Source organism: Apus apus, chromosome Z (genome assembly GCF_020740795.1).
Source record: "Apus apus isolate bApuApu2 chromosome Z, bApuApu2.pri.cur, whole genome shotgun sequence".
Lineage (NCBI taxonomy): Eukaryota > Metazoa > Chordata > Aves > Apodiformes > Apodidae > Apus > Apus apus.
The window spans coordinates 26208432-26231909 of NC_067312.1; the positions used below are offsets into that span (position 1 = coordinate 26208432).

The 23478-nt window shown below is 38.9% G+C and overlaps 2 protein-coding genes across 9 annotated transcripts in view; both read right to left on the reverse strand.

Moving 5' to 3' along the window:
• ANKDD1B (ankyrin repeat and death domain containing 1B) overlaps positions 1-6732 on the reverse strand; it is a 35289-nt gene extending 28557 nt beyond the window's left edge. For 4 of the 5 annotated variants that reach the window (XR_007891774.1, XM_051642054.1, XM_051642053.1 and 1 more), the window contains exons 1-3: positions 6664-6732; positions 4933-5036; positions 2813-2911 (exon numbers count right to left, since the gene is read on the reverse strand). Coding sequence is in view for 4 of the 5 variants with exons in the window: in XM_051642054.1 (XP_051498014.1) it covers positions 2813-2911; positions 4933-4998 (165 nt within the window). In the remaining variant the exon portion in view is untranslated. The remainder of the gene's footprint in view (positions 1-2812; positions 2912-4932; positions 5037-6663) is intronic. The other variant, XM_051642055.1, reaches the window with a different exon arrangement.
• A 6729-nt stretch (positions 6733-13461) lies between these two features.
• Positions 13462-23478, reverse strand: part of POLK (DNA polymerase kappa) — a 32499-nt gene continuing 22482 nt past the window's right edge. For all 4 annotated transcript variants that reach the window (XM_051642046.1, XM_051642045.1, XM_051642043.1 and 1 more), the window contains 8 exons: positions 22917-23041; positions 22576-22742; positions 20847-20879; positions 19793-19889; positions 18383-18554; positions 16650-17606; positions 15429-15480; positions 13462-15283 (listed from right to left, as the gene is read on the reverse strand). In XM_051642046.1, coding sequence (XP_051498006.1) covers positions 15199-15283; positions 15429-15480; positions 16650-17606; positions 18383-18554; positions 19793-19889; positions 20847-20879; positions 22576-22742; positions 22917-23041 — 1688 coding nt within the window. In that variant the 3' untranslated portion in view covers positions 13462-15198. The remainder of the gene's footprint in view (positions 15284-15428; positions 15481-16649; positions 17607-18382; positions 18555-19792; positions 19890-20846; positions 20880-22575; positions 22743-22916; positions 23042-23478) is intronic.

Sequence of the window (23478 nt, forward strand, 5' to 3'; positions counted from 1 at the left end):
CTCCATGTCTGAAAGAGCTGAGATGGTAGGGTGGCTAAGAAGGAATAAACTTGTACCTTGATATTAAGTGCAGACAAGACTGGCAGCTCACGTCGAGCTTCTCATCTACTACCACCCTCAAGTCCTTCTCTTCCCCCCAGCCTGTATTTGTGCCTGGGGGTTGTGCTGACCCAGGTGCAGGACCTTGCACTTGGCCTTGCTGAACTTCATGAGGTTGGCACTGGCCCACCTCTCCAGCCTGTCAAGGTCCCTCTGGATGGCATCCCTTTCCTCTTGGGTGTCAACCACACCACACAGCTTGGTAACATCAGCTAATTTGCTGAGGATACACTCAATCCCACTGTCCACGTCTCCAACAAAGATGTTAAACAGCACTGGTCCCAGTACTGACCCCTGAGGGACACCAGTTGTCACCTGCCTCCATTTGGACACTGAGCCATTGACCACAACTCTCTGGATGCAGCCATCCAGCCAATCTCTCTTATCCATCCAGTGGTCCATCTGTCAAATCCATGCTTTGTCAGTTTGGAGACCAGATGTCATGTGGGACAGTGTCAAACGCCTTGTACAAATCCAGGTAGATGATGTTAGTTGCTCTACCACCATCCACCATCTCTGTAGCCTTGTTGTAGAAGGCCACCAAACTGGTCAGGCTTGTTAAAAGCCATGTTGGTGGTCACCGATCACCTCTTTATTTTCCATGTGCCTTAGCAGATTTTCCAGGAGGATCTGCTCCATGACCTTGCCAGGCACAGAGGTGAGACTGACCAGCTTGTAGTTCCCTGGGTCTTCCTTTTCCCGTTTTTAAAAACAGGGGCTATATTCCCTTTCTTCCAAACAGTGGGAACCTCACCAGACCACCATGACCTCTCAAATATGATGGACAGAGCCTTAGCAACTGTATCTGCCAGCTCCCTCCGGACCTATGGGTGAATCCTATCAGGTAGACAGACTGATAGTTTCAGGGTACTTAATCCAGGAAATGTCTTTCAGCTTGCCAGACAGCAAAATGTTGCTTACAACAGTGCACGATTTGCTTGGGAGCTGAGCAGCTCTGGAAAGACAGCCATGTTTCTTCAAAGCAGTGTGTGAGGCATTTCATAGAATCATAGAATCATAGAATCCTAGGGGTTGGAAGGGACCTCGAAAGATCATCTAGTCCAACCCCCCTGCCAGAGCAGGGCCACCCAGAGCACATCACACAGGAAGGCGTCCAGGCGGGTTTTGAATGTCTCCAGCGAAGAAGACTCCACAACCTCTCTGGGCAGCCTGTTCCAGTGCTCTGTCACTCTTACAGTAAAAAAATTTTTCCTGATATTCATCTTAAACCTCCTATGCTCCAACTTGTATCCATTACTCCATTTGCTGAGAGACCAGCTTCTGGGGACATTACAAAGCACCTCAAGCAGCACTAACAAGGAGATGGTTAACTACACTGCAAGTACATTCCCAAGCCAGGAGCTGCTGGTAAGCAGAACCAACAGGTCCCTCTCGTTTTATTTTCCTTCCAACACAGTATGAAAACAAGGCAGCTTTCTCCCTCCTCCCTCTAAGACCTGGAATTTAAATCATAGAATCATAGAACTATTCAGGTTGGAAAAGACCCTTGGGATCACCAAGTCCAACCACCACCCCTGGGAGGTCTGGGAGGTTAAAGTCCCCCACAAGAACAACAGCAAGTGACTGGGAGATTTCTCCCAACTGCTTATAGAAAGCTTCATCCATCTCAGTGCTTTGGTTGGGAGGTCTATAGCAGACTCAAACAGTGATATCAGTTTTACTGGCCCTTAACCTAATCCAATACAGTAGCATATGGTGGTTACAGAATCACATAACATTAGGGGTTGGAAGGGATCTGCGAAGATCATCAAGTTCAACCCCCCTGCCAGGGCAGGACCAAAAAAACTAGGGTCAGATCACTCAGAAAGGCATCCAGACAGGTCTGGAAAGTCTCCAGAGAAGGAGACTCCACAACCTCTCTGGGCAGCGTGTTCCACTGCTCTGTAACCCTCACAATAAAGAAGTTCTTCCTCATGTTCAATCAATAGCCCTTCGTCCTATCACAGGGCATAAATGAAAAGAGGTTGTCCCTGATTTCTTGATGCCCAGCCCTCACGCATTTATAGACATTAATTAGATCCACCCTCAGTCTTCTCCTCTCTAGACTGAAAAGTCCCAGGTCTCTTAGCCTTTCCTATGATTAAGGAGAAAGAAGAAAACGGGGGGGGCAAGTAGTATAAATTATTAATCTATTTTCATTACTCGGTTCACTGGAAAACTCTTACTTCTAACAGCCTGTTTATTAATAACATACTACACATTTGATTTTAATATCTGAACCAAATCTTGCACTGTGGATTACCACCTGGCCCAAGCAAATCAGCCATACACTGCTAGACTCTTCAAGTGTTGGGGGCTGCAGAGTAGCTGACAGCTACTCAATATAAAAATACAGGGAAAGAATACAAGGAGTTATGTTCTGAGTCCCTAACAATCCTGAGAGCCCGTTTTTACCTCTAGTGATTGCTTTCATTTAAAGTGGCCAAAGATTAATTCATTACTCCCCTACATAGTGTATTTGCACAAGTGGCTTCAACCAGCCTCACTCAAGCATGCAACATAGCTATGGGCAATGTGCTTTTCCTCTAATGATGTTTTTTCATATAGGTGTGTACTGACTTAAAGACAAACTGAAGCATTTACATTCAGCACTTCATTTTGCCAAACAGGGAGCATATGGCAAAGATTTACGTTTGCTTTTTTCCTGAGGTGTTCCTGTACAGTGCAAATCAAAACATGTAAACCAGCTTACCTGATCTGCCATATCAAGCCTAGCTTTGCGATGGAGAAGAAAATCCACCACTGACACATGACTTCTGGCAACAGCAAAATGGAACGCGGTGCGCTTCAGCTGAAATGAGCAAAGCTTTGACTGACAGATCTGTAAAACAGCTCCTTTCCTTTTGCAGGTGATCAGGATTTCAGAATTCTCTGATTATTAACAAATGTATTTGTTAATATATATATTATTTTTTATATATACATATAATATATATATTTGCATATTTGTCCTTCAACAGCCACATTTGGTCTTTATCTGCACTTTTGTTCCCTTGGATAGAATCCAGTAATTGATCTTAAAGATTTCTTGTAGAAACTGAATGATTTACTCTACAAAGAATCATCCCTTCACTGAAATGTCAATGTGGGATTAAGTAATTATATACTTCCTAGAGGAGATACACACAGTAAAATAAGCATCCATGCTTACTATTTTATTATTTGTTTTGATTTGAAAAGCTGAGGACTAGATTTATGCAATTAGATTTGCTTTTGGTATCCTTGCTTTTGACTGTCTCTGCAATCTGTGAAGAGATTCCTCCCTCATTCAGTATTAGTCACCTTCCCAGACTGAGTCATTACCTAAAGAAACAGAATATAGAGCTGTATTCCACATGAGAGGTGGAACCTATTCAATAGCAATAGCATGGTTGTGATTTTACTCCGGGAGTTCTGGGGAACAATTTGCCTTCAGTAGCTACTATAAATCTTCTACCCATGCACATCCCATGTTAGTTAATTATGAGTTCTGAAAAAACTTATCTCCCATGCCACCATGCACTTTTCTCCACTGAGAAACCGAGGAGAGAGTACAGGTGCATTCCTTGGTTTGTGAAAAAGAGAGGGAGACAAACATTCCTCCTGAGTAAAACTCTCTTGAACAATGAGTGTTCCCATTAACTATATAGTGCTCTAAAAATGTACTTTAAAAGTATTTCTTGCTTCCTGAATGCTTTCCAAATTTCAAGAAATACTTTTCTAAATACTTTCCCACTCCAGTAGTTTGAATCTTTATTTTCATCCTTAAATCAGACCTACAGTATGAGATGTACTAGCATAGCTACATGGGTGTTGTGCTTTGATTGACTAGTGGGGATGTAGCTTACACTGGCAGATCCACTGTTTTGTTCCTATTGCTTCTGTACTCCCAAGACAAACAAGCAAGGCTGCTGAAAGGCAAGATTTGTTGATAGAACTATTTCTGTGCAAAAGGCTTTTTCTGGTATAAATGCACATCAGAAATTCTAACTTTTTATGGTTTTAATATAGCTGTAAATTTAGACTTGTAAATGGGTAAGTCTGCTGATCAGCAGGAGAACAAGAGAACTAATCCAAACTGCCTTTTCAAGTTAATTGGCTGAATTACTTATACATCCTTGTATGGAAACTGAGTGAGTTATGTTAAACCCAGTTATATTCATATTAACTAGGAGCAAAACTCTCTCAATTAAGGTTTAATTGAATTTGACCAATCCCTGTTAAATTCACACCATTAATTACTACAATGAAAAATTCATCAGGTGCTTCTGATAAGCAGTGAGCCTATTCACCTGTGTAAAATTACTCACTGTTTGCAAGGTGGGTAATATACATCCTCAGATTTTAGGCCTAGAGTTGATGTCAGCATAAGAAATGCATTTTCACCTAACTAGGGTAAAGATGAACTCCAATCTTAGCCTGGCACCAGAGGATGTGGTGCAATGCTCCCACAGTTCCATACAAACCAAACTGTATCCCTTCACACTTGAAATCTATCATGTTAGCTGCATAAATTACTTCTCAAAGTGACCATGATGTTAAGCCTTCCCACTATGAAAGATGGGGAACTCGAGATACTAGGCACCCAAGAAGAGTTAAGTATTAGAGCAGTGACCACAATTCAGAAGTCCTCAGTTCCCAATGTGATGCATAGACCAGGGGCCAAATGGAAAGACCTGTGAGTTACGCTGCACAAATCCTACTGTCCATGCTGGTCATGCAAATATTTCTTAATGAGGTCCTAGAAGGGAATCCTGCAGTCCACAGAGCTAGGAAGCTAGGATTCCACTGTGTAACCCCCAGAAGTCACATTTCAGATCACTTCATACTCACAGTGTCGACAGCATTTATATTAACATTCTTTTTAAACAGCTTTTCCATGGTATCCAAATTGTTCATTTTAGCAGCATAATGAAATTGTTTCTCATCTGGCAATACTGTGAAAAAAACATGATAAAAAAAAATTATTACTAAAAAAACCAGCCATAACCAAGTTAAAGGATCAATGATACTGCTCTTGCCTTCTGTTATTTGTTCCAATTTCGTAACTTATGAGAATAATTTGCTTCTTATGGTAGAGGTGTTGCAGGATTACATTTCTCTCCTCTAGAGACATCTGGCTGATGTTTCTAATTTCCATTTTTACATGCAAATACTGGTAGACTTTTCACAGCATGTATTACCATTATTTGCACTGCTCACAGGAAAAAGTGTTTGTTTATGAAGCTCTGGCGATCTAAATGGGTCCCAAAGCTTTTTACTGGAATAGTGGGGAGAAGTACAAACCGCAGAATTTATTTCCTATTCTTGGAAAAGTTGTTCTGTTTTAGATAAGAACACACCACCAAAATGCATAAAAAGGTACAGCAGTAACCAAATGGTATGACACAAATGAAAAAAGAACAAAAAAAACACAAAACAAACAAAACAACAAACAAACCAGGAGTTTTACAGGGGAGAAAAAAACTGCCTACTTGGACTCAAAGTATGGTCACAATGTGAAATTTACCATTACACTGCAGGTTTCCTCTGATGTCTCAACCCAAAACTGAACATCTGTTTGGTCAACTAAACTAGCTGCAGCATGCATCCCGACATGTAGTTTTCAGTAACTTTGGAAAGTAAAATTCCAGCCTCTGATAACTGGTTTGGCTACCTTAGAGGTCAGAGTATTTCTCATGTTTCTACCTTCGCATTTAATTAAACACTTACTAGAAATCACTGTAGCAGTCAAATCAGTTGCAAAAATGTTCGTAGATATTCTTAATTTCCTAGCAGGTGACACTTAGATTTCTGTCTAGAATATTTTAGCCTGAAAGCCACTTGTCCAATGATATCACCAACGAGAACAGCACTCCCTGCTCAACTAGAAACTGCAGCAATTATCTGTTCCTTAGGGGAAGGAGGTTCATCCTACTGCATTATGTTTAAGTTCATTAATGCCTAATGAGAGTACAGTTTGAGGCTGTATGACTGCAGAGCATGCTAAGGAAAATCAGTAAGGCATTCACTTAACTGCATTTTACATGTTAGGCACTAGTATCATCTCAGTGGGAATAATCACAGTTGTACTGTACAAAATGAACTAGAAATAAAACTGGACACTTGCAAAGCTGTTTCCAGTTTTCCTATTATAGTACTGAAGCACCTCAAACAACAGAAGAACCCTCCCAGAACTCTGGGGAAATCACAGGATATTATTACCTGCTTGATTTACAACATTGGGGCACAGCCAAACACACAAAGCAACAAAAAAAATGCACCCTTGGCATCTGTGAAAAGGAGTGTGGCTTCAAGAAAAACCAGCATCATGAACAGGCATCTTTGCAGAATAAATGCCTCACTCACGGTTTTCATAGTTTATATCCCAGAGAAGTATGCAGCAGAGCTTTCTACTATCTTGGTGTCAAACATGAGTAAACCAATAGTTGCAGGGTATCTTGCTCAAGAAAACTTGTAGCAAACATGGAAACAAAAAGTAGGCACCAATTAGCTGCAACTACTTAAAATTAAGTCCCATTCATTCCTCCTGACTGCTAGTGAGCATTCCCACATGTAACTTACATGAGGATGCAAAGGTAAGTGCTGTTGCATCTCAGGACATTCAGGAATAATCTCCACAGTTTACTCACACTACCTTCAAAAAACAAGAAAAAATGCTTCTTTACTGTATCTGCATCAACGAAGTTTTATGGTAATTCTGACAAAGAATTAATGGCTGATCTTTTCTTTCCTGTCCAGAAGTCATGAACAGGCCATGTACTGTTAAAAAGACCTTTTGCTCTGGGCGTGATCTTTCTTAATCATCTCTCTCACATATTACCTCTTAATTAATGAATTGAGAATAGTGGCAATGCACACACAACACAGCACTGACTTGCACAGTGTTTCACTGCTTTTGCAAAATGTTTTTTTCATGCATGAAGTTACAGGAGGATAGAGCTGTCAGACTACAGATTTATGGATGGTTTCTAGCCAAGCAGGAGTCTCCAGGATTTGGCACTCCTTGCATTATTAGCCATCACTCTATCTTCAAGTAACAGCAGCAATAAATTATCTATTTGTGGCTGTCAGTCTTTTTGGGGAGTTGTTTTCTTTGGCTTTATATAACATGTCTGGATTATTGTCCAACAGATTATAACACAACTATTTAATTACATTTACACTGTAACTATAAAATGGTTATGTTCAACTTTTCTTTTGAACTACCTAGAAGTAGCAACATCACCAGTTTATTTCCTTTGTAGAGAGCCCTGTGGTGTATTGGACATCCCAACATTTCTCCTCTCTTGCAAGGGCAAGAAGGTAAAAAGACAAGAGAAATGTAAATTGCTTTGTTGACCTGAAAACAGAAAGTCCTCCTCAACAGAAACTCAAGCTTTGAGGTTCCTTCAGTTCTGCATATTTACATTTTATTTTAGTGGCTTCAATCTGTTTTTAAGTGATACCACAAACAAGAGTAACTTCCAATGAAGTTTAAAAGGCCACCAGAGTTTCAGTACTTCACAGACAACAGAAATATTTCCACAAACATTCCCCCCTTTTTAATTTCCTGTTGTGGTACCCACAAGATTAAACCTGTCATTGTTCCAAAACGCACGTGGAAAATACACTGGAATTTGAATTGGCTGAAGATTTCCAAGAAGGTAAAATACAAAAATAATAACAGAATCATAGAATGACAGGATGGCTTCTGCTGGAAGGGACCTTACAGATCATCTGGTTCCAACCCCCCTGTATGGCAGGAAGACCTCCCACTAAACAAGGCTGCTCAGAGCCCCATCCAACCTGGCCTTGAACACTCCCAGAAAGGGAGCATAATAAAGAGTATTCAGATTCAAACTGCAACAAAAAATATTTTTAATCTATTGTTTCTAAAAATTAAATGACATCTTTAATGGTTGGGTAACACTTTAAATATTTTCTCTATGTTTTCTTGCACAAAATTACTAGGGCAAAGCAGGTATTTTGTTAAGTTACAAAAATCTTTTTTTAAAGTAATCATTTTCCAATTCAAAGAAGTCAGGGGAAACACTATCTACTGAGTTCAACAGTGATATTTTCTTTGCTTCACCTCTTTATCTGCCCTCTTTGTCAGCCTGGAAGCAGGAAGCACAGCCCAGGAGAACAACTCCTGGCTGTCACGCTGCAATCACAGGACAGGGTTTTAACAATTACTGCTCAGTTTCCACAAATAACCCGTTTTCACTAACTGCAGCCCACGCCAGAGCAGGCTGTTCTCTCATCAACCGGTTCGTGGGATAAAAGCTGGAGTCCCCGCCCCTGAGCGTTGTGCTCCCGAGTGCAAGGAGGCGACAAGCCCCTTGCTTTCTGTGCACACTCAGGGCAGAAGCTCGGGTTGTTGTGAAGCGATGGCAGGTGCTGACCCCGGGGTGTGACTAACGCCATGAAGCCCTGGGACAGCTTCGTGGCGCGGGGCCCAGCTCCTGATCCCGCATCCAGACAGACGCAGCAGCTCACGTTTAACGTCCTCCTTTCACCCCCACCCTCCCGCTCATTTTGTCCTCAGGTTGGGGCGCACCCCGCCGTGCCGAGGCCAGAGCCGCACGCCGGGCTGCCTCGCCCCTCGCCCCCGCACTCACGCCCGTCGTGTCCGGCAGCCGCGGGTCCCCGCTCGGCCTCCCGCTCGCCGCGGAGCAGGCGGCTCAGCCCCTTCATCGCTGCCCTCGGCTCCTCTTCCTCCCGTCCCGAGGGAAGTCCCAACAAACCGGTTCCCAGCGCCGTGAGCCGGAGCGGGCACACCCCGCCGGGCCCGGCACGCCCGGCCTTGGCCGCAGCACCCGGAGCAGAGGTGCGGAGCAGCTTTAGGAGGTTAAGAAACCAGGATTTTTTTGCCTAGGTAGGCACCAAACAGGGAAATCCCTGCAAAGTATTCCATCCTCTTTCTTCTCTAGCAGCTAACCTTACCTGCAGATAGCCTTTTGCTCCTACAGATGCACACTCAGGACAGACAGACCTGTTTGCTCCCCAAGGGCTTCCCAAGTCACGGCACAAAGAAAGAGGCACTTCTGAAAAGCAATGCCCGAGTACAGACATACAGACGCGCAGGGGCACCACAACTTGCATGGGAGCTCCGGAGCCAAGTGGCTTTGTCACTAATGAATTGCAGGGTAGCCATGGAGCTCTCTCTGCAGGCTGAAGGCCATTTCAGAGGGAAGTTCTGCTTGGGAGTCATTCCACCTCCTGTCACCAGTGTTCACTGAACTGGAGAGAATCACCATATCCATGCCCCCACAAGGCCTTAGTATGCGAGAGAGGGAGGGGCCTCTGCCTAATTTCAGGCAGAAATACGAATATGCAGTAGCAGTATTGACCAATCACAATACTTCATTTTCAGATAGCCAACACTTCCATTTGCTCTTGTCCAAGTCCAGCCAAAACCAGTACTGACATCCCCAGAGGTTCAGTTGTTGTCAACTGGCATACTGAGATCCACCTCATCTACCTACTCCTCAGTTTAAGTCCACTGTTACTTTGGTCAACTTAAGGCAGCACTGATTTTTCACTTCACATTGATAATTATTTGCTGGGATTTGGCATAAACATTTTTTGAAGTTACTAGGTTAAATTTTACTTTTAAACTTTAGTAGATACTGTGAACATATCAAAACAAATTTTGGAAAAGTGCGCAGGAAGGCACAAAAATCAGTGTTCCCTCACTGTAATTTTTTCTTTGTAATTCAGTTATGCAGTTGTCTTAACTCCCAGGAATATTAACACCACGTATGACCATGGTAAAATCAATCTGAAAGACCCAAAGAGTTTGTAAATTGAGTGAATATGAATATAAAACTATTTGCTTAGATTCTGTTTGTCATAAATGACAAAGGTTTCACAGTTCTTTTTTCCTTTAAACATTTTTGATAGTCAGGCTGTGATGTATAAGAACCTTACACTTGATACACCTTGGCCTGATGAGACAGTTTCATCAACTAAGCTTCCAGACTCAGCTGAAAAAAAAAAAAAACAAACCACAAAAAACCACCCCCGAGTGTTTTAAGAACAAGTAACTTATTTAGCCATAGCTGAATTGTGGAGGTTTCACTTTTAGTTTCACTTTTAGTTTCCTCCTGTGAGTCAAACATTCCAGCAAAACTTTTTAAGAGGAAGAGTTTTAATTGGGTATGGTGACTGGGCTAGTAATACAGACCCAGTCTTCGCAACATTAATGCTCCTTTTTGAAATGAGACAATGGACAGCTGTGGAATTATGAGGTTTGCCTACAGAGCTGGCACCAACAGTGGAATTTATTTGCAGCCTCATACAGTGCACAAGTTATAGTGTGAATCTTTAAACCAGGATCATAATTTTACAAACAGTCTGGAAACACTGTTAGTTTCCAGTTCTAATTAATATCATACAATACTATTTCACAGTGTATCCCTGGTCTCTTAACTAACTTAGCCAGTACAACTGTACTCCATCCGCACAAACTCTGAAAAGTTTACCACACCTTCTAACCACTTTCCACAACCTTCACTCTTCCAATGGCTCCAGCAACTTGCAGAAAAACTGTGCAGAGCAAGGGAGTATAAATTTAAGGTAACACAAAACCATGTTCAATGGTGCATAAAGAACAAATAATGCTGTATTAATCTGCATTAAACTGTGTATTTTTATTGAAAGTATGAATCACAGAATCACAGAATCCCAGGGATTGGAAGGGACCTCAGAAGATCATCTAGTCCAAACCCCCTGCCAGAGCAGGATCACCTAGAGCACATCACACAGGAATACATCCAGGCGGGTTTTGAATGTCTCCAGAGAAGGAGACCTCTCTGGGCAGCCTGTTCCAGTGCTCTGTCACTCTCACAGTAAAGAAGTTCTTCCTGCTATTCACATGGAACCTCCTATGCTCCAGTTTGCACCCATTGCCCCTTGTCCTATCACTGGTCATCACTGAAAAAAGCCTGGCTCCATCCTCCATACACTCACCCTTTACATATTTGTAAACAACAATAAGGTCACCCCTCAGTCTCCTTTTCTCCAACCTAAAGAGACCCAGCTCTCTCAGCCTTTCCTCATAAGGGAGATGTTCCACTCCCTTAATCATCTTTGTGGTTCTGTGCTGGACTCTTTCAAGCAGTTCCCTGTCCTTCTTGAACGGAGGGACCCAGAACTGGACACAATACTCCAGATGTGGCCTCACCAGGGCAGAATAGAGGGGGAGGAGAACCTCTCTTGACCTACTAACCACCCCCTTTCTAATGCACCCCGGGATGCCATTGGCCTTCTTGGCTACAAGGGCACATTGCTGGCTCATGGTCATCCTCCTGTCCACCAGGACCCCCAGGTCCCTTTCTCCTACCCTACTCTCCAGCAGGTCAGCACCCAACCTGTACTGGTACATGGGGTTGTTCTTCCCCAGATGCAAGACTCTACACTTGCCCTTGTTGAATTTCATCAAGTTTCTCCCTGCCCAACTCTCCAGCCTGTATAAGTCTCTCTGAATGGCAGCACAGCCTCTGGTGTGTCAGCCACTCCTCCCAGCTTGGTGTCATCAGCAAACTTGCTGAGGGTACATTCTGTACCCTCATCCAGGTCATTGATGAATATATTGAACAACACCGGTCCCAGTACCGACCCCTGAGGGACTCCACTAGTCACAGACCTCCAACTAGATTCTGTCCCATTGACCACAACTCTCTGACTTCTTCCTTTCAATCAGTTCTTGATCCACCTCTGCGGGATTCTGAATCCCATGCTGCATTAATTGTCAGCCTGTGCAACCGCAGCACATTGGTTACCCTCATTCCTCCCTTCATCCCTTAAGCTACCTGTTGCCACTTGCGTTTGCTCACTTGTAATGAGAACAATGAAATGCAGAGGCCCAGCCTCAGAAGGTGCTCATGGATACAAATGGCCATCAGAACAACCTGGCAGAGATCCCCAGAACACCAGCAGGACAAAAAACTCAGGCACCTGCAGGCTGCTGCTCCCTAGGCTCACTTGCAGGCAACGCAATTCTTAATGGTTCCAAGCATCTGCTTACATCTGCATGCTACAATGTGGGAGAGAGGGATGTGATAACCCATTCAAAAAATAATTCCAACATGGATCAAGCTTCAAGCCCAAACTCTGTCTTGCTGATGTTCCCGCCTGTTACTGACACTTCAAAGTGGAACTTCAGCAACTCTAAGAACAAAACAGCATAAGCCAAAGTACTCATATATTCCCATAAGGAAAGTTTACAGAAATAGGGATTTCCAGATGCCCAAGCAAGATGACTAAATAACAAAAGTGGTCACTGTGATAACCATCCACAGTAAGACATTCTTCAGGCAAGATACTTCAAAACTCAACCATAAATTAAGTTATAAATAGCAGTAAACAGATTCTGTGGGAAAATGGTATTCTACAGTCTAAGTTTTTGGGTATTGAGAATTTACAAGATAAACTCAACTCTTGCTCTTAGGGGGGCATCTCTATGGTTGTCTCCACTTACACCAAGCTCCCTCCTTACAGAGGATGTCACTTTGTGGTCACGCATATGCTGTCTGCATTCCTTTCTTCAGAAGTAGTGGAGAGAAGAACATCAAGATCACAGAAATGTCACCCTTTTTTCCTATCATTGATAACTAAAAGAGGAATTCAAGATACAGTATATATATCTACCTTAAATAAGAGGTATACTTACACTACACAAAAATTCTTGTTTCCTGTCAAGGTAGGTCATTCACATGCTTCAGGACTGTGGCTCTAGTAAAGTGTGGAATGGCTCACACACAGGAAATAATTTTTATATTAAGTTAAACACAGCTCTAAAGACATTTCCAGATGCTAATGAAAACAGATTTTAAGTTAAGGTTAGTTATATAACACGCACACACAGAAAAACGCAAAACAAAAAGATTTTTTACAAATCCTTCTCCACAAGAATTGAGACGAAAAATCACAGAAGTTTATGACAATACTTAATCATGTACTGAAGTCCTTCTTCAGATATAAACAGTAATAGATGTGGTATAAGAAACTCTAAGGAGTAGAAAAAAATGCATCTGATTTGCATAGCAGATTTAAAATGGAAAAATTAAAATAATTTCACCAAACATTTTCTGTAAATACACAGCATCACCTTTCCAAAAGGCGTATTTTTACACACATCTCAAAAGAGAGGCATTTTGGCTTTAGATACATATCGTGAGTTTTATTTCTGCATTACCTCTGACATAGTCCACGACTTTAACTTCATGACACTCAGACAACTCCATGAAACTTTTTTTAAACAGACGGTAAAACAAATCGTGAAGCTAAGCCAAACTAACTTCACTTCTCCAAGCACTTTTTGCTAAGTAATGCATATGTGAACATTTGAAAGAAACACACACAATGACAAGGTGATACTCAGTTTCCACACTTTATTGCATCAGACAGGTACAAACCAATAGAGGGACAGGTGTTTACTTTCTAAATGGTGGCTTAAGTCACTGTTCCCACAGTTGCTTTTATGTTTTTCCTACTGAATGTTTCCAGCTCCCACCTCTGTCAACAGAATGGCTCATATTGAATGTTCACTGATCTGGTTTAGAAAAAGTCAACAGAATCAGTTTACATAGTCTGAACTAGTCCAGCTGATTTGGAGCTGGTTTGGTCCAAAGCAAATAAGGGAGCACTGCAACTAATGCACATGGCCGAGCTGTAAGTACTGTGGCATCTGGCAAGCAAACAGATGAGCAGGTAGAGATGGTGAAATAATTCCAGCAAGTTTGGAAACAAGAGAATGTTCTGGACTTAGCCTGGGAGTCTAAAACATACCCATTACATATTTGTTTCATTAAAAAACAAGCAAACCCCAAAGTACTTCCAATATTATTAAACAACAAAACAGATGTGTCTATAGTGACCACTTATTTTAAAGATTTTTCAATTAAAAAGCAGTTTATATTTCACATATGGTTTGCCATTGTTTGAATAACATTCTTTGCATAAGAAATATGCTGCCATAATAAATTATTTACCAGATAAATATTTAATTATAATAAAATGTCTACATTTAACCCATTTGGTGTGCACAGAAAAAATCTATATAGAGTATTTTAAATATTTGCACTTTACAATTTCCTCCTTCCTCATATGCACTCATAAAAGATTATTTATTCAGAAATACAAAATATTTCAGAAGAGAAAAATATGTAAACAGTAAAAAGGTTTATAATCATCCATATTTCCACATAATTCATATTATTATTGCACCACGAAACCTCTTCTGTAGAATACATTCAGTGCTGCTGACTAGTAATAATTTCAGAATTGTTAAGAAGATTGAAGTTTTCAGTCTCTTTGGAAAGGCCAAGGATCAAACAGCCTTTGTTTGACTAACCTGGGGGAATCCTTCTCTCAACAGGTTTATTAACATTTTTTAAATCAGTGATGTTATCCTGTATCTCATGAGTCCACCAATTCCAACTGAAGTAGTTTTCAGTGACAACAAGGAAAACTTGACTGTGTTTTCCTTTGAAATTGCAAGATCAATCATTGTGTCTACTGAGAAGACAGACATTGGTAACCTGAAATTACGCAGCTCAGCTATTCTTTGGTATCACAATTACATTTGATGTTGAATTGTCCAAGGAAGTGTGAGCCTGTGCTACCAGGGCTACCAATATAACCAATGCAAAGAAGACAGCAAGTCTAGTGTGGGCACTGGGCCTTTAGTAAGCACAGCATGGTACGCTAGCAAACAATTCCTGTTTTCTAGGGAAGTTTGTCCTACAGGCTTGCTCAGTGTCAGCTCCAGTCTCTCTGTTTTCTTCATTAAACAGCAGAGGGAATGCCGGAGGCTGCTTGTGACTCTAACGAACTTCATGTCTTCAATAAAAACAAAGCCAAAGTGCTAGCCAATTTTGATTCTCAGAAACAACTGGGAAAAAAAGTATAATTCTCAAGAAAGAATTACCTCAGTTGTACCTCTTCTTCTACTGCAAACACCATATTCTTTTTACACAGGCATGCAATGGGCCCAAAGTGACTGGCACCTGAATCCAGACTACCACCAGTGCTAAATAAATTTGTAGTCATATACCACTACAAAATACTTCATACAGAATATGTTGCTACACAGAATATTTTGCTACACAGTCATTTAAAAAACATTTCAAGTGTATGCTTGGAATTTGTTGACTTGGCCCTTTTTGATACTGTCTGTGAAGCTGCTAATCCAGACCTAAAGAAAGAAAAAAACAACCCCAAAACAGTAAGAAGTTAAAATACACAATGCATACATACACAATTTTTACAACATTGAATATTTTTCTAAACTTTATTATTTTAAAATTAGTCACGTACTCAAGTTTCCAGAAAACCATTACCTTTTTGTTCCTTGTGATGTATTTGTGCATTGTTGTCCTTTGCTTAAACCTCCTGAAAAGTAATTGGAAATAACCAAAATTAATTACTTATAAAGAAAGAATGCTTCAGAAATACACATATACATATACGGCAGAACTTGTTTTAAAATAAGTTTTGGGTAAAGCTTCTCTTTTTTTGTTTGTTTTGTTTGTTTTTGTTTTAACAGAACTATATTTTATGTCTCATTGAGAAGACAGCATTTTTTTATCTGCAGCTTGAGTATTATAGTTTATATTAACATTTTTAAAAGAGAAGAACAAAAAAGCCCTTAGTTTATTGAATTCTAAGGGATTAATTTGAACTTTGTTGTAGTTTTCAGAAATCTTTCAGCATAATACAGTTAATTTTCAAAGTAGTGGTTGAAAACTAGCTTTTTCTTTTTTTATCCCCCAGGGGAAAAAAAGAATCTTTTCCAACAGTAAGTTTTTAAAACAAAGCCTGTTTGCACATATAACAATAATACAACTTAGAAATGTTTCTGTATAAAAGATTCATATTATAAGTCTTCATTGTGTTCTGATAATTCTAACATGATAGTCTTTTAATTTCCTCCTAAAAAGCTCCCAAGGTAGGTTAGGGACAAAAGTACTTTAAGCAGATACTTAACTACCTGTACATGTCCCCATATCTGGTCAAAGGTTAATTCTTCATCAAAAAGAGAAACAACTTGAGTAAACATTCCATTGGTTTGGCATGTTTCAGGCAGTGTTATATGGTGTCTTTTTTTAGACGTAAAACAGGCTTGAGAGTTCCCATCTTTATGCTGTAGTTCACAATCTCTGTTTTTGCCAGAGCATTACATAATGGAAGTTTTCTGCCAACTGAATCTCTGAAATAATCCAGGTTGAAGATGTTTTCATTGTTTTTCACTTACGTCAGTGGCCTTACAAACACCTCTCTGAACATAATCGAGGAGTAGCAAACACGCAATTTACAGAACTCAGCAGTAACTCCTTTGTCACCGTTCTGGCAAATGAGAATGCACTGTGTAACCACCATCATATTCATAAATCTAGTTTGTCACAAAAACTGATTTTTTTAAAAAAAGAAGTCTTACCCAAAGAAACATATTGCAAAAATCTCAAAGCCCTAACAAGTTCAAAGCATACCATTACCAAATTATTTTAATTGTAGAGGAAGATAATGTGAATAATCAAATACATCCTAATGCACATACTCACCAACTCTGTTTGAGTTTTCCATATTGTATGTCTTAGTAGGAAAATCTTCTTTTTCTGTCAGCTCCTGGATAAGGCCTTTATTTAAGCAGATATCCACATGTCTATTAAATGACACAAGACTGGTGGTCTTCTGTTCTGAATTACAAACTGGACAAACAAAAACACTGTCTTCTTTGGCTTCAAAGATAGAGCATGAACTACTTTCTTCTGTGTGTTCAGTCTTTTCAAAATGGTGTTCATTATCTTGTGAAATTCTTTTTGGGAAGAAACACTGCTTCATACACACATTTCTAGCAGTGTCACTGAGACTGCTAGGCTGTCTTTCTCTGTGAGGTTTATCAGATGTTATCTGAGTGAATTTTTCTTTGTTGCTGCTAGTACTGTTGTCAGAGGTACTTGCAGACTGGTCTGTTCCTGCTAACTGATCTGCTTTATTTTTTTGACATTCATCAATATTTTCTTTTTTAAATTGTGAAAGAAAGTTAAGTGTATTTTCTCTTGCATTATTATTCTTGAGTATTTCCACAGTACCTTTAACAAGAGTTCCATTGAGGCACTCATCAATATGCCTATTAAGCTCTTCCAAATTATTACTGTTCTGGTCTTCAAAGCAAACAGGGCAGGTGAAGATCTTGCACACATCAGAAGTCTGTAAGTTTGTGACTTTCTTTGTTTCTTCCACATAATTTGCTGAAGATTTCCTATCATGAGAGAGTTGCTTTCCTACAGTTTCATTTGAAGAAAGATTCTCACTGTTTAGTTGCCTTGCAGCTCGCTTTTTATCAAAAAAACTCCCTCTAGTAGATGCTTCTGAATTTTTTGTGAAATATTCTTGGTTGGACTTCCCTGGCTGAAGCCTGAGAAAACCAATTTCTTTTCCCGATTTTAAGAAACTCGTAATGCTTTTTTGTTGGTACTTCTTTTCTTCTTCACTTAGAAATCCTGACACTCGTACACCTAATGATGAAAAAAAAACTTAGAATACCATTTTATCTCTAAATGGTGGCTATACTACCTGCATATGCTAATGTTGAATCACAAATTCTATACAATTTTACCAGACAAAAAAAATTGCCCCAACCTATTATTAATTTCAACATCCATGAAGTTTTAACTAATTGCACCATAACACAAGACTATAAACTTAACACTTTTATATAGAATTCAGTCTCGAAGAGAGTGTGGGTGAAGCTTCCCCTCCAACATTTTTTCTTTGGCACATTCTAATGCTACAGACAATTAAGTTTTCATGTATCATTGAATGGTTCAAACAGAATGTATAACACCAGAAGCACATGGGTCTCAGAATCAAAACACAGAGTTTACTTCTGACAGAAATGTTCATATTTCTTGCATCTTAAAATCTATAAACACTTGCATTTAAAGCACTTGTTTCTACAAGAGGTTATGTACAGAAACTACCTGTTGCTGTGGTGCAAAGCAGATGCAATAGCTCTTTTGAGGTAGCAGAAGTAAGCACTGCTGTGTGTTAAGATTCTACTCTCATGCCAACACGTATGCTATTCAAGACTAACAGGCAGTAAGAAATGTATAACCTCAATTAAGAAAACATTCCTGAGTCAGCATTCAGCATTCCAGACCTGCTTCACTTCACAAAACTACCAGGGTAACAGAGAAAGGATAAATCCATTTATAACAATTTGATATAGTCTATTACTTTGATACACTGTAAGATTTAGCTCTGAAAAGGAAGAGTGAGTTTGAAATTTTACCCATTAGTCTTATCCGTAAAGGGTGAGGAGCAACACTATCAATTTCTGCTCCTAACAAGTCTTTAGCAACAGCAAATATTTCCTCTTCAGTTGAAACAGAAGACAGCACAGTTGAAGCCCTGGTTTTTACTTCAAAGTTCACATTCTTTAGCTTTAAGGTAACAGTTTTGCCCTAGGCAAGAAACAAAAAAGAAAAATGTTAAGTATACCATATATGGCACAGCAACAACTATTACACAGCATCTATGTAAGGGACCCCAAGCCATAGTCAAGACCGTGTACTTATATGCACACAGAAATGGGCACTGGCAAGAATTTGCCTGCAAGATTCTGCACTTGCTCCTCAAATGCAGCCAAAGATGAATACTCTGAACTGGGTCACTTGGCTATGATTCTCAGCAATCCACCTGCCACCAGTCTATGCTGAATGAATTTCATGCTCTGGTTAAAGTCACAACTTCTACCCTGTCTACAAAAAATTATTTCCTCACTTGGAAACCTTCAGGTCCAGATATCTTAACTTTTCTGAGGAAACCTCTACGGATATGTGATACCCAATTATGGATTTGCTGAAAACTTCCTCCTGCATGGTGCTATCAGAGCTGCACAAAGCATTGTTTGGCACAGACAGTCCCATTGCAACCTCTTCCAAACCATTTGTGTGATTTTGCATGCCCATCGAAATGTAAATAAATGGCATTCCTATTGCTCTGTTCTGGTGCTTTCGTAAGCTTATCCCTTTGTCTGACTTAGCTGATGATTTCCCTTTGAAACTGCCATCTTCTGAGGCAACCTTTCATGTCTGAAGACTAGTTACCATTCTTTTAGCTCATGAATGTTATTCCTTGCTTTAACATAAAGGCTTCCATAGAAAATATGAACTGCTATCTCTAGATAATAAACAGAAAGTTGCAGAGAAGGAATGAAGGGACTGTTCTTATCATTCGTGCAACTGAATAGTATTAATAACTTGTCAGCAAGATTGGCACATTTGAACTTCTTAAACTATGCTACTGGCTACTGACTGGATCCTGTAGGAATATGAGAAAGAAACAGTGATTTCAATACACTAGCATGACTAACCATGATACATGACTAACCAAACCACAGTTCACAGACAATCAGCTCTATTGTTGGGGTTTTTTTAATAAATATTGCTTCTAGCAGAAAATGTTAATATGCTAATAACGTGGTTAATTAATTTTTTCCACATGTATTGTTAAGTAGCCACCTGAAAAATATAAAAATGATGCCTAATCATTCTAAACATTTGCAAATTAAGGAGTGGATACTTCTGAAGATGGACTGCCTGGTATGATGCTACTGAAAGCATTCATAGTAAAGCTGCATTAGTAAGTTTGAGTGCAAAGTGTTTTCATTTTGCAAGCAAGCAGAGAATAATAGAAATACCTTATGGCCCTCTTTCTGTAGCTCCTGAGCAAGGTCTCTGCAGAGCTCTCGACACAAGCTGTACTGGTCTTCTGCTGCATTTATTTCACTGAATGTTCTAAGATAAAGATATGATCTATTTTTCAGTATGAATCCTAAAATTTGTCCAGTGACTGCCATAAAAATCTATTTTTGTACAGTTAGACAAAACTACATCAGAAGAGGCTGTATAGGTTTGAGTGCTTACTTCAAGAAAAAACAAGTATTAACACAAATATTATATAGCAAGTTGTGTATATTTATGTGTTGCAAAATGTTTGCAAAACTTTTCAAACAATGAAATAGTTTGGCTTTCAATTTTTCATGCACTATCTGAAAATATATCAGAATTAAGGTCATTAATGCTTAAATATTTGCAAGAGAATACTAATGCAAACTGAATTTGTCTAGCTAGCCAAGTTATTTGTATTTCATTTCATTTGTACAGCGCTCTGTAACATTATAAGAAAGAAAGGATTAAAAAGCCAACATCAGAGCCAAGTATCAGAAATGAATAATGCAGATGCTAAGAAAACGATGCCAGCTAGGATAATGATGTCTATCCTCAGAGGAGGAAAAACTACCTTTCTGCCAAAAACATTGCTAATTTAACCAATTGTCGTTAACCATGCAAAATTATTGTCTACTTTCCTAGTCTACATTATGCTATACTTGCTATACATATGGCTGGAGGCTACTAGACTGATACTGACATTCAACTGGAACATACAAAAAAATTTCAAGAGCTTACATATTTTCACTCTATACTATGACCTAAAATGTTAAATGTTTTTGGTGTATTAAAGGCATAAGGAGAATTAGATAATGAGAAAAGAGGACACACAAACCAACTTAAGTACTTCCATAGTAATCTGAAGCCAAGGAAGAAAATAAATAATGAAAGCTTGAATCTGATTCAGTAAGCTTGTTGTATAAACACATATAAATACACAATGAATTATATTACAAGGTATACACTACTCGGCATTAAGTATGTTTAGGGATTAAATTTTTTTTCAATATTGCAGAGGCATACCTCTCAGTGCTCATACTTTTTCTTTCTCCATCCCTTTAAAAAGAAAAAAATATTTATTATATTCATGTTACCTAGAACTGTTATCTTTTCAATAAACTTTGAGTCAACCAATTATGCTTCAAGAACTAACAGCAGTCTCTTCTATAAAATCTGGGTGTTAACTTTTTCTACAAAACTTGTACATCAAGTTTTAAGCCAGCGCAAAACAGAGAATGTGTTTTTTTAAAAAAAACCTTAAACTACTTAGATGAAGTAAAGACATAGATCAGCCACAAATGTCAATAAACAGTTTGTTAAAAACAAAAACAAACAAAAAAACCCAACAAAACTCACCTCTCATATCAGAAGAGGCTTATTTAAACATAAAGCTAACTACAAATCCCATGATGTCCCACCTAGCTGTAACTGTGAGGTACTGCTATTAAAATACTGAACACACTACATGTATTTGACTATTTGCTTATCTGAGGAATTGGTCTGCTTTCTGTCTACATTATTGTCCATGCTAAAGGTGATGTGTTAAGGCCTTGGTTTTCTGTTTGTTCTTTTCTTTCTGGCTTTAATTGAGCATCCCTTAACAACTTCTGTATATAACTAGCTCCTCAGAGGAGTTTTGTTTAAGTCCTTATTCTGTTTGTAAGTATTGGAAATAACAATGATGGTATCCTCAGATGTTTCTAAAAGAATGTGGTCAAAGACAATAACCATAAGATGAACCACTTAATGAAGATTCGGGTGCTAAGGGCTTTCTCCACACTAAAACTACTGAAATCAAGTTGGTGCTAATAAAAACAAATCTAAGAAATCAATTTCTTAGATAACACTATTAAAAATGTGTACCCTTTCACAATTATACTCTTGCCTTTTGGATATGCTCTTTCTTTTTTAATGTACTGGGAGATTACCCAGACTGTGCAGCACCTAACAGGGTGAATAAGGTGAAAGGCTGCACCAATTGTTAAAGTACCATCTGAAGTTGCATTATCTTAACAGAAATAATTATTTGGACAGCAGCATTTTATCTCTTATCAAGTCACCCTCATCAAATCAATCTTATGGCATATTTTGTTTCAAGTCTTCTGAAAAGAAAAAAAACAATACAAAGATTTGTGCTACCATATTACTGGTTTGCACACTGCTTACTTTGTAGTCAAAAGTAAAAAATAGCAGATCTATTACTGTCAGGGAAGTAACAGAAATAAAACAGAGTAGGTCTTTCAGAAGTACTTAAGTAATTTTGGAACTCCTAATGAAACTGAATCATTGCCATTTTTACGTAGAATTTCAGCACTTTGGGAAGGGTCAAAGGATATTTAAGGCAGAAATAATTAATACAAACTAATACTAATACAAACCAATGTTATAGAAGAAATGGATTGAACACTTCTGCTTATGACCAATCTTTTCACTTTAGGTATTTTAGTAATTATGAGATTATCCTAAATACTGACTTAATTTCTTAATATACTCTTTCCACAATGCCTCTGACAGACTTTTTGGATTTCATATTAGACATGGCTGTACTAACTTCTACTCTTTAATATTTGGCTGTTGTGTGTATCTCAGCCATAAATATAACAGTTACAGACATCTTTTAAAATTTATTAAACATGCCAAATTTTCAGAATACTGGTTTATCAGTAAGTCTTAAAATGTGATGTATGAAGCACACACAAGGAAGAACTTAGAAAAAAGTAAATGCAGGGAAAAAAAACCACCCAAAACATACTTTTCCAAATGTGTTGAACCCAAACCAAGGGAAATATCCAAGAAATTACGCCAAGATGATTCTGAAAAAAGAAGAGAAAGCAGTGCCCTCTGCTGGTGAAGTTCTGAACAAGTCACAATTCCAAGGGCTTTTAACATCTTCTCCGTTACTTTTCCTATTCCTGGCACCTGAAAAAGAGTATCACTATGTTGGAAACTTCCCATTTGTATATACAATACCAAGAACAATTTCAGTCAAACACAACTGGGAAGACTACCTAGAAAAGTATAAAAAAAGGAGAATCTTGCTTTTAGAACATCAGGAACACACATTTGCATAGTAAATGTCATGGTATTTCTTACCTTTCGAATGGGCAAATCTTTTAGGAAGTCTAGCACTGCTTGTCTGTCAGGAGCAATTCTGCATTGCCCATTAGGTTTATTACGATCACTGCACATTTTTGCTAACATTGTATTTGGCGCTATTCCTTAAAAATAAATAAAAGACATGTTTTTAAAAAATGCAAGACAATGTTTGATTTCAACTATCCAATATTTAAAAGCACAAGAGTAGCCTGCACATTTGGCAAAGACTAAACACAAGCAAATGAATGATAATAACCTGATTTGTTACATATCTGCAAAAACATGTTGTAGTAGATGTGTGAGAACATAAATACATGTGGTAGATGAAACGTAATGGATGCACCAGATGAAGTGTACTTAGTATTTTAAGACAGTCTGGGTAACAACACATGCACTAATTAGTTGTCATTAACAGGGTTAAATACCAAGTGTTTAAAAATAATCTAAGTTACATGATTGAATGATTTTATGATGGTGATTATGGTAAGACAAAAGGAAATGCTTGCAACAGCAGTCCTAATGAACTCTACCTGAGATGGAGATATCACTTCCTTGTATT